The sequence below is a fragment of the Peromyscus eremicus genome, chromosome 1 (assembly GCF_949786415.1).
Source record: "Peromyscus eremicus chromosome 1, PerEre_H2_v1, whole genome shotgun sequence".
Lineage (NCBI taxonomy): Eukaryota > Metazoa > Chordata > Mammalia > Rodentia > Cricetidae > Peromyscus > Peromyscus eremicus.
The window spans coordinates 161,505,769-161,517,313 of record NC_081416.1 but is presented as its reverse complement, the minus strand read 5'-3'; the positions used below and the strand labels follow the sequence as shown (position 1 = coordinate 161,517,313).

At 48.3% G+C, this 11,545-nt stretch overlaps 1 protein-coding gene across 1 annotated transcript; it reads left to right on the top strand.

Moving 5' to 3' along the window:
• Positions 1–3,323: 3,323 nt before the first annotated feature.
• Positions 3,324–5,561, top strand: LOC131922698 (serum amyloid A-5 protein-like). The gene is made up of 3 exons (XM_059277544.1): positions 3,324–3,414; positions 4,878–5,016; positions 5,423–5,561. The coding sequence occupies exons 1-3, from the start codon at positions 3,324–3,326 to the stop codon at positions 5,559–5,561; spliced, it is 369 nt and encodes a 122-aa protein (XP_059133527.1).
• The last annotated feature ends 5,984 nt before the right edge of the window (positions 5,562–11,545 follow it).

Below are 11,545 nucleotides of genomic sequence, written 5' to 3'. Positions count from 1 at the left end.
ATTCCAAACCCCAGCCTCCCATCTACCCCCCTCCCCATCCACCCCTCCTCTATCTCCATTCAGAAAGAGGCAGGCCTTTCTTGGGCATGAATAAACATGGCACATCAAGTTGAGGAAGGACCGGGCTCCTCTCAAAGCATCAAGGCTGGATGAAGTAATCCCAGCATGGGGAACAGTTTCCCAAAAGCCAGCTAAGCACCAGGGACAGGTCATGATCTCACTGCTAGGAGCCTCCTCACAAACAGACCAAGCTACACAACTGTCACACACATGCAGAGGACCTAGGTCGGTCCCATGCAGGCTCCCTAACTGTTGGTCCAGAGTCCATGAGCTCCCACAAGCTCTGGTCAGCTGTCTCTGTGGGTTCCCCCCTCATGACCTTGACGCCCCTGGCTCATACATTTCCTCCTCCCTTTCTTCAGCAGGACTCCAGGAGCTCAGCCCAGTACTTGGCTGTGGATCTCTTCATCTGCTTCCATCAATTACTGGATAAAAGCTCTCTCATGACAATTAGGGTAGTTAGTCATTTTATTATATAAAAATCCTTGGTGGATTGTTGAATGTATTTTCAAGTGATTCTGATATTTGTAAAAATTGATTCTGATAATATTTGTAAAAATTTACTAGAGATTATTTTTAAAGATTTGTTTTTATTATTTAATATGTACATATGTATGTCTGTGTGAGTTTATGTACATCATACACATGCAGGAGCCTGCTGAGACAGGAGTGTTGATACCCTGAAACTGAGTTATGGGCAGTTTTGAGATGCCTAACATGGATGCTGGGAAACAAACTCAGGTCCTCTGAAAGGGCAGCAAATGCTCTTAACCGTTGGGCCATCATTGCAGCCTGAGATTATTATTATTTTATCTTGTGAAAGAGTGAAAATGATTGGTATTCAAAAAGTTGCTATGGCTGATCATAAAACCATTTCTTCCCAACAATCACCAGGGATAATTTAAATCCAGACACTGAGGGTGGCCTGCTTTGTGTCGTGTGCTTATTTAATGGTCTCTGCAACATAAACACCACGAGGCCGGACCTTTCAGTACAGGGATGGTGTTAGCCCAGTGTACCAGTTCTGCAAGTCCCACTAGGACAAACATGGTGATGAGTGGCTGCTGACCACCCTCCAGGTGGTGTGACAAATACCACATACATGCAGGGACAGTACAGACCCAACTTCTGCTGTCACTCTGAAGTTACAATGTGGGAGTCCTTGGAATCATTATGTAAACAAAACATCATCTGTCATAAGGCTACAGTTGGGTTTGACTTTTTGTTTTGTTACTACTTTCTGAATCTTTAACCTCCAACAAAGAAGGTAGACTAGTCAGATTCCTAACTTGCTGGCCAGGCCACAGGGGCCGTAACTGACCTCTTTTATTCGCTAATGGCATGTGTGCACATAAGACATCTGTAAAGTCAGGTAGAATCTTGATGCCCCTCTCTTCGCCTCCCACATGCTACGTACCCTGGGGAGTTTGAAAGTCTGTTTTTCATTCATACCAAGGAAGAAGAGCAGGATGACAGGAGAGTGAACATCAGAAAGAAGAGACTAAATGAGCTTCTCTGCTGGGATGAACCAAACCCAGCAAAAGGAGGAGGAACAAGAAACTAGTTTCAGGCAGAGAATCAGTCCGTCTCCTCCATCCATCTTCAGTTTGTAATGATGTCACCTTGTCTAGGCTGCCTGTGGTGTCCAGAACCCTCTCCCTAGAATATTTCTGCTTAAGAAGAGCAAGAGAGCTTATTTTCTGGATGGCAGCAGGCTGTGTTCCTACATGTACAGGCTGGTGTAATGCCAGCCCTCATCTCCTACCCCTGATGACCCTGAGATTTCCAACTCACACTGATGAGAGGGCTAAGAGGGATCCTCTGGGAAATACAGCCCTGAGAGCTGGGCTCATCTGTCAGTGCCTGACCTAGCTTTCCCTCACCCCACCACCACCACCTCTGCTGGCTGCTCTTCTCTGTGAGAAATGGTACTTCCTTCCTCCCTTCTACGGGTTTCTTATTTCCTTATTCCCCAAAGCCTTAGCCCTGACCTTATGCTCCTTCCTAGGACTGAGTTGAGAAAGGAGTAGGGCCCCTCTAATACCTTGTCCCTGTGAGACAGTTTAGTTAATCTTTTTGTCACATCACAAAGAACGTAGAAATAGAGGTGCCTCCCTAAGAGCTGAGAGCGGAGTATGCTAGTGAAAATGCTACAGGTGCCTTGGAAACACACAATGTCTGGTGGGGCTGGCTGGTCAGTTTTGCAATTTTAGTTTAGACATGAAAAAGAGACCTATGGCCAGCTGGGCAGTAATGGCACAGGCCTTTAATCCCAGCACTCGGGAGGCTGAGGCAGGTGAATCTGTGAGTTCTAGGCCAGCTTGGTTTACAGAGTAAGTTCCAAGAAAGCCAAGGCTACACAGTGAACCCCTGTCTCAAAAACTAGAGAGGGGGAGAGAGAGACTTACTGACTGACTGACTGACTGAAGGTAAAGTGTCAGTTCCAGGTTAAAAAAATAAAAACCAACCTGAGGCAATGCCTGGGAAAGCAAGTGTTGGCTACAGGAATTATTCTCCTATCCTTAGGAGCCCTGATCCTCTACTGAGATGGCCACTCCTTGACTCTCAGCATCCTCAGTTCTATCAGTATTAAAAAGTATGTACTCTGACCTAGAAGACTGAAAAGACAAAGGTGTATAGTGTGTTCACATTGCACAATTACAGGAAATGACCTGTGGATGGAGCAAGATTTCTGTTGCAGCCTTTTAGAAGAAATGACCTGCTGGGAGTTTCCCCAAGCACCATGCCTGTCTCTCTCTGCCCCTGACCCCAGCAGGGAGGCTCAGCATAAATACCAGCCTCCTCTCACTGACAGCCACAACCACCCATCTCTACCCACCAGACATCAGGTGAGGGACAAACCTATGCACAGATACTTAGTGTGTGCTGTGTTTCAGCAAGTGTGCTTTCCTCTCAAGGGAATTCCTCACTTCCGTTCACCTGGTGTGGGATTTGTGCCGGCTGAGGGGGCACAATGCTTCCTGCTGAATCAGAGGCTCCTGGAGGGAGTGGTGATCTCTGCTCCTGCAGCTCCATCAGAACTGCCTGCTGCCTTCATAAACAGTTCAGCAGGCAGGTTGGGGTCAGAACTGAGACCTTGTGGCTCTGAGCGCGGTCCTGCTGTGAGGTCTCCAGGGGCCACTGCTAGGACACTACTGAACATCAGTAAGACAGAACAACCAGGGCGTCTGTGGATGAGACACCCAAGAGGGAGGCGCCAGACTGTGGGCATCTCCTTCAGCCTGTCCTTTCATTTCAGCAGGATGAAGCTTCTCACTGGACTCATTTTCTGCTCCTTGGTCCTGGGAGTCAGCAGTCAAGGCTGGTTTTCATTCCTTAGCGAGGCTTACCATGGTAAGGCTTTGGGGACTGAGAGACCCTCTAGGGGTCTCCTGAGTGTTGGGAGAATTCCTGCAGATTCCGGAGTGTTAGCACCTAGCTTTGATCTGCCTTTTGTGATTGCTAGCTCCTGTCTCTGGTACCCTCTGTTTGAAGTCTTATCTGAGAGTTTCCTAAGAGGTTTAAAGCCTATGCAAACTTGGTTTAGGACCAACCCAAAACACTGTAGTATTCCTTTACTGAGAATTTGTATTTGGCATTGTCCCTTTAGGGGGCTTAGATAAGAGGTTTTGGTAAATGGAATTGACTTACTAAGGTGTAAATTGTATAACAATGAAAGGGCCCTTTGCTAAGCTACAGTGGTTCAGTCCAGACAGATGAATCCACCTTGCAGTTGGAAAAGGCTAAGATTCATCTTTGAGGTGCCTCTGTGTCTTCATTCCATGGACCCTCGTTAACACCACCTGTTATACAACACCCGAGCATTCAGAAGAGTTGGACTCACTGTCCTGCTTGTCAGGATGGACCAGGGACTCTGGCAAGACTTCCTGAAATGCACTGCCTACAGCAGGGGGCAGAGCAGAGATCACAACCTAGCTATGCTTGAGGACAATCCTGTCTGTCAGTCTGCCGGACACTTTCTACATTCATTTGTGACCAATATAAGGTACCAGTGGCATCACCTAGAGAGTTGTAACACCACCCAGGTCTGGACCAGTCATCCCCCTGCACCTAGAGACTCAAGATTGGCCTTGGGTGTGGCCTGGCATGGTGACTCTCAGTGTCTCCTCAGAGGATCAGAACCTGCAGCCACAGCTGAGATCATTGCTTCAAAGCTCCCTCAAGACAGCACAGAACCTGTGCAGTCTAGTCCAAGGGCAGAGATGACAGTGTCACTGTGGTGCACATGCTCTCTGTCAGGACAGAAATCTTAGGGATCAGAGTCGATGCTCCCTGGGTGCAGCCCCCCTCTGCCTTCTGTATACTAAGTCACCTCAGGATGGGACTTCCTAGCTGAGGGTAGCTGCCTCCAGAAACACTGGCCCTTGCTTGGAGGTGGCGTGCTCACAGGGCATTTTCAATGGCTGTAGAGACACTAGGTTGCACTACTAAGGAAATGTGCTTTGAGGTCCAGTGGCAGAAGCTGACGACTCTGTAGCAAACACTTCCACGATACTGAAGCTGACACACTCTGCTATGTAATGACACTGTGCTGCCTCATTGGCTGCTTCCCACCCAGGTGAGGGGCAGCTCACAGCAGCACTGTGGAAGAAAGGTGAACACAGGGCAGCTGGGTCCCATAATGGCCCTCCTGAGTTACTAGGAGACGACAGTGAGGATCAGGAGATGATCTTCCATTCACGCTCTCAGCTGCTCTGACCACAGGCTCAAACCATGAGTTCTTTTCATCCCTTTCATCCTCTCTAAGGCATGGGCAGAGCTTTAAGGTTCATGTTCCTGCTGTCTTTCCCATCTAGGGGCTGGGGATATGTGGCGGGCTTACTCTGACATGAAGGAGGCCAACTGGAAAAACTCAGACAAATACTTCCATGCTAGAGGGAATTATGATGCAGCCCAAAGGGGACCAGGAGGAGCCTGGGCTGCTGAAATCATCAGGTAAACATAGATTGATTGGAAGACTGGACCTGGGTAGCAGGGCTTGACACTTCTGGGGGAAGTAGTAAAAGATTAGTTCTGGAGAGTGTCATGCTAATCTTAGATCCCTCCTACTCTTCCTTATCCCGGTACCGGCTCCATCTACGCCCAGTGTAGACCCTGGGTTTGGGCAGTCAGCACACAGCCATGCTATGTGAGCCTGCTCCCAAATGTAGACAGGGAATGACTCTCATCATCACCAGTGTTTCTGGTGTTCAACTAGTGTGGGGTGACCAGTCTGGGCTGACCTCCTGCCTGGCCTTCCTGGGTTCCTCCTAAATCCATACCATGCAAATGAGAGAACTGGGGGTGTCTACTGTGGCCATGAAGCTTGGTGATAGATCTCCTCCATCTCTGCTTCTCCTAGTAATGCAAGAGAAGGCATTCAGAGTTTCATAGGCCGTGGACACGAGGACTCTATGGCTGACCAGGAAGCAAACAGATGGGGCCGCAGTGGCAATGACCCCGATCACTACAGACCTAAAGGACTGCCTGACAAATACTGAGCATCCTTCTTACTGCCTCAGGAGGCTGTGATGTGGGCCTTGAAAACAGGGTCTGGGGTTCTTCATTCCCATGAACACTGGAGTTGCTTGGGAACACACAATAGTTATCTCACATGAGTATGGACCAAGAGTTTCAAAACTGTGTTATTCTTGGAGTAGTAACTACTTGCTTGAAAAGAGGGTAATAAACACTAACATGGAACTGGAGCTGAGCCTGAGTATCTGTCATTGAAGGACATTTCTGGGTTCACACAGGGCAGACAACACTCTCACAGAATCTGGCATGATCCCTTCTCTGGGCTCCTGTGCTATGGGTATGTTGTTATTTGCAGGCCTTTCGATGTCCAGGCCCTTACTCCCTGTCAACCACGTCCAGTCACCTGTTCTCATACCACAGCCTTGTGCTCCCTGTCTCTGGGGACCAGGTACACAACCATAGGAGGACTTGCCCTTGCAGCTATCACCTGATCTTGCTCACTCCTCAGCAGCACCGAGACAAATCCAGTATTGCACAACTTCTCCATCCTAAGAAATATTCCCAAGTAGTTTCCTCTCGTCTTAGGTCACTATTTCTGTGAGAAAATACTATGGCCAAAGCAACTTAGAGAAGGAACAGTTTGTTTGGCTTACACTTCCACATCACTGAAGCAAGTCAGGGCAGGAACTCAAACAGAGCGGGAACCTTGTGTCAGAAGCTGATGCAGAGGTCATGGAGAGGTGCTGCTTACTGGTTTGCACCTCGTGGCTTGTTCAGCTGGCTTCCTCATAGAACTCAGGACCACCATCCCAGGGATGGCACCACCCACAATGGCTGGGCCCTCCCCCATCAATCACTAAGAAAATGCCTACAGCCAGATCTTATAGACACATTTTTAATTGAGGCTCCCTCTTCTCCAATGACCCTCTTGTGTCCAGTTGACACAAAACCAGCCAGCACACCTCTGCTTGACTTACATTGAGTCCAGAGAAATATCACAGGGAAAACTGTGTCTGGGGATACAGACACAGCATCAACACCAAGATGCAGCCTGTTTGTGTGGCCTTTGACATCCCTGTTCTGGGGAAAAAGCCACTGTCCTTCTAAGCCTATTCTGGCTGTACAACCTACACACTCCTCAGGAGTCTGAGCACTTTCCTCCTTAGATAGGAACTCTGAATGCTTTTCTCATACTGCACAGCTAAGAAATAGATGACCTGGCCTTTCCATACTGGTGAACAGACTTCTCTGTCCACATGTTCTACTTGTCACATGCTAAGAATTGGTGGTTGTTGAGACAGGGTCTCACAATGTTACTCAAGCTAGTCTTGAACACAAGAGATCCTCCTGCCTCAGGCTCCCAAGTTCTGGGATTACAAGCATGTGCCACCACACCAGACTGTTTAAAAATGTTTTATATGAGTATGGTGTGTGGGAGAGTACTGTGCTGGCTGGTTTGATGTCAATTTGACACAAGCTAGAGTCATCAGAGAGGAGGAAATCTCAATGGAGAAAATGTCTCCAAAAGATCCTGCTGGAGGTTGTGTAACTTGGTCTTCATGTGAAACTCCTAACAGTGACAGCAGGGTCTGTCTCTGACTGTGTTGCCTGCTTTGGAATCCAGCCATAATAGAAGAGGAGGTGCCTAATCTCGCTGCAACTTGACATACCGTAGCTGGCTGATATCCATGGGAGGCCCACCTGTATCTGAAGAGAAACAGTGGAGGAGTGGATGGTCGGAGAGGAGGGTATAGGAACTTGGAAGAGGGGAGAGAGGGCAAATTTGATTGGGTTGTAAAGAAAATTTATACATACACATACAAACACACACACAAATTAAAAATATCTGGCTGTAGGGCATTTTCTTAATTAGTGGTTGATGGGGGAGGGCACAGCCCATTGTGGATGGTGCCATCCCTCACCTGGTGGTGCTAGCAAGCCATGATGAGCAAGCCGGTAAGCAGCACCCCTCCATGGCCTCTGCATCATCTCCTGCATCCAGGTCCCCGTCTTGTTTGAGTTCCTGTCCTGACTTCCTTCAGTGATGGACTATGATTATAAGTGTAAGTCAAATAAACCCTTTCCTCCCCAACTTGCTTTTGGTCATGATGTTTCATCACAGCAATAGTGACCCTATGACATGTGTATGTTCATGCTTGCTAGTGTGTGGAGGTACAGAAGCCTCTTGGTTGATGTTGGCTGTTGTCCTACTTTGTTTCTCTGTTGCTGTGATAAATACTTTAACCAGTTGTAGGGGAAAGGGTTTACCAGGCTTAGAGGTTACAGTCTGTCACCAAAGGAAACCAAGGCGAGAACCTAGAGGCCGTCACTGAAACAGAGACTACAGTGGAGCACTGTTTCCTGGCTCTAGTTTGTGTACAGTTGACAACAACTAACCAGCATGGGTATCTTCCTCGGTCGCTCGCACTTCTGTTTACTGAGGCAGTTCTCTCTGAAGCTGCAGCTTGCCTGCTCCTGCTGGCTCTCTGTCCTTGCTCCCTGGGCACTGGGGTTAGAGGCAGCTACCACACCTGCCCAGCTTTTATGTGGGCCCTGGGAATGCAAACTCTAGTCCTCATGCTCCTCAGACAAGTGCTACCCACTGAACCACCCTCTCCCGCACGGTGCAGACTTTAATGTCTCTCATATTTATAAAGCCTTGGAAGGCTTGCTTTATTCAGCCTCACAGCTCGTCCTTTCTCTGATCTTTTGTTCTCTTTTCCTGCATTTCATGAAAATCTAGAACCCGACTTGGGGCCTCACTCTGCTGTAGGAATCTGACCACGGACCTGCCCGCTCAGTACTACACTCTCCTGGAGTCAAGTCCATGGCCACACTACCCTCAAGGCCAGTGCTTTGAGCTTGGTCACAGAGCCACCCTGCCACCACTGTCTCCCCAATCTTATTTATTCTGCCCCCAATTCCTTTTGTCCTAACTCCGAGACAGAGCTTATCCCCTCTCCCTCTCCCTCACCTCTGTTTGAACCTCCTCACAGGAACTGGAGATGTTCTGTTGGGAACTACTCTGCTCTATGTTCACATTTCCTTTATTCTTTCAGTGTTTGGTTTTTCTCTAGACAGGGTCTCACTACATAGTCCTGGCTGTCCTGGAACTCACTATGTAAACCAGGCTGTCCTCAAATTTATGGAGATCTGCCGCTTCTGCCTCTCAAGTGCTGAGATTAAAGGCATTAGTAATAAGTTTCTCTGGTCCTGCCTGGCCCCGCAGTTGGGACAAATCTCTCCCACCCACATCCCTCAACTGCTTGGTCCCAAGTAAACACACAGATCTAGCTAAAGAGTTTTCTCTGCCAAGCCCCAGCAGTCTGACAGCCCACTTATAAAATACACACACAGATGCTTATATTATTTAAACTGTTTGGCCTAATGGCTCAGGCTTTTATCTATCTAGTTCTTACATCTTAAATTAATCCATTTCTATAAATCTGTACCTTGCCACGTGGCTCATGGCTCACCAGCATCTTCACATGCTGCTTTTCATGGCAGCGGCTGGCAGTGTCTCCCTCCGCCTTCCTGTTCTCTCAATTCTCCTGTTAGTCCCGACTATACTTCCTGCCTGGCTACTGGCCAATCAGTGTTTTATTTATTGACCAATCAAAGGAACACATTTGACATACAGACCATCCCACAGCACACAGAGGCTTATATTATTTACAAACCATATGGCCTATGGCTTCAGTTTATATTAACTAGGTCTTTCAACTTAATTCAACCCATTCCTATTAATCAATATGTTGCCAGGTGGCCGAGGTATTATTGGTCTGCTGGCATCTAGTGCTGTGGGATGGTCTTTCTGTGCGCTGTGAATATATCTGTTGCTATGATTGGTTAATAAAGAAGCTGCTCTGGCCTATGGTGAGTCAGGTTTTAGCCAGACAGGAAATCCAAGAGAGAGACAGGAAGAAGAGAGGCAGAGGTGGAGGAGATGCAGCCAGCCACCAAAGGAGCAACAGTGCCCAGCTCTTCTATTCTTTTCAGTTGTCTTTCCTCTGAAAATATAACTTCACCCATCTCCTCCCCTGAAGTACTCAATTCCACTTTGAGCCCCCGTGCCCTCCTGTGATTTGTCTTCTCTGCCAGAAGAGGGCGCTGCCAAGGCAAGCCCGAAATAAGACCCCTGCTTCTGTACACTTGGCTTCTTTCCAGCTGGTGTTTCTGGGACCCCCGGTACCCTCACCCCAGAGAGTTTTAGGACTAACAAAATCCAAGTCTGCTTCCCACAGGTTCAGTGGCAGCCCAGCTAGATTGCCAAGGGATTCAGAAGTATGTATCTTACCTTTCTTTCCATGGCTGGCTCTCCCTGCCCCTCCCTGGCAGTGCCCTGTTGGGGGCAAATTCCCAGGAAGGCTGCTAGAACCCCAGCTGCCTGTCACTAGGTTTAGCTGCATGCAGAGGCTGCTTTCTGACAAGCACTTGACTGACACCTCAGTGAGGGGTTTCCCGTTTGTTGCCTTTGTCTCATGACACCCCACAAGCTTTACCTTCCATCCAGTGGCCTACAGCCACATGCTTGCCAAGTCTCATCGTTCTGAGGGGCACTGTCCCAAATCCATGCCTGCTTCATTTGTCCTGCTGCTGCTGCTGATCTCCTGCTACTGACTCCTCCCTTTTTAAGTCCGCCTGTTTCCTACCTCCTGTCCCTTCACTGACAGAAGGGCTTTTCCCAGAGCTCTTCACTTTCCATCTCTGGCAACCCAATCCAACACCTCACAGGGCCCACCAGGCCACCTCCTGCCCTGTTGAACTGAGTGAGGTCTGTCCACCTATTTTGTTGCTGTTTCCAGACCGGTGTTCAGATCTCAAGTTGCCCACCCAATCAATCAGTCGTTGTGGCGGTTTGAAAAGGTATGGCCCCATAGACTCATGTGTCCCTACAGGGACCTGTACTATTAGGAGGAGTGAGTGGCTTTGTTGAAATGGATGTGACCTTGTCACAGGAAGTGAGTCACTGTGGGGGTGGGCTTTGAGGTCTCAGATGCTTTATTCAGGCTCAGTGGCTCACGGTGCTTTTCCTGCTACCTGCAGATCAAGATGTAGGACTCTCAGCTCCTTCTCCAGCACCATGTCTGCCTGTGCACTGCCATGCTCTCCACCATGACGATAATAAACTCAACCTCTGAAACTGTAAGTTAGCACCAATTAAATGTTTTCCTTTATAATAGTTGTCAAGTTGTTGGTGTCTGTTCACAGCAGTAGAAACTCTAATTAAGACAGTGCTGTCATCCCTCTTCTCGGCTCCCAGGCCTTATACCCTTTAGCTACCACCTCATTTTGTCTTTGGGAAGAGGAGCCCCTGGAGTCCTGGCAATGGATACACTGGTCTTTCCACCCCTTGTTCCTGACTCAAAGTACAACCCTTGCACTGTGAGGTCTAAGAGACCTTTTTCCTATGGTTCAAACTCAGTCTCTAAAACCATAGAACTGAAACACTATTCCATGAGTACCCTCTGGCCTTGCAGGAGAAGGGAGGCTGACTCTGCCTGGAGCTGTTTCCACTGCACATCTCACAGGCGGCTTCCTCTAGCCCACATCTTTCACTGAGGTAAGGCTAAATTGCTGTGACAACAATAACTCCAAATACTGAAGCTTATGGAACCTACAGACGCACCTCACACTTAGCAGTTTAGGGCCCATATCTCAGCTACCATGGGCTTCAGCTCTGCATTTCACATTCCTTCCAAGCTGTTTTACCACACTGCAGTCTTGCACCTCAAATTATGATCTGAAGGCCAGAAACATCAGTCGCCTTGAATCTTGTCAGAAGTACAAAACCTCAGGATCTGCACCAGATCTGTTGTGACATTAAGGATCACCTCATTTGTGAGTACCATGAAAACCAGAAATGCGGGTGCCCTACTACAGAAACCATTTAGAATTACAAGATTGAGGAAACAGAACACTAAGTTAAGAGCAGGAGCTCTCCCAAGCAGCAGATTCTGTTACTGTGAGTGCACACGGGGCTTCCTGGGGGCATAAAGGCTGATTG

Coding starts and splice junctions, on each gene's coding strand:
- LOC131922698 (XM_059277544.1), top strand. CDS start 3,324: ATGAAGCTTCTCACTGGACTCATTTTCTGCTCCTTGGTCCTGGGAGTC. Junction 3,415..4,877: donor CCTTAGCGAGGCTTACCATG/GTAAGGCTTTGG, acceptor TTTCCCATCTAG/GGGCTGGGGATATGTGGCGG. Junction 5,017..5,422: donor TGGGCTGCTGAAATCATCAG/GTAAACATAGAT, acceptor TGCTTCTCCTAG/TAATGCAAGAGAAGGCATTC.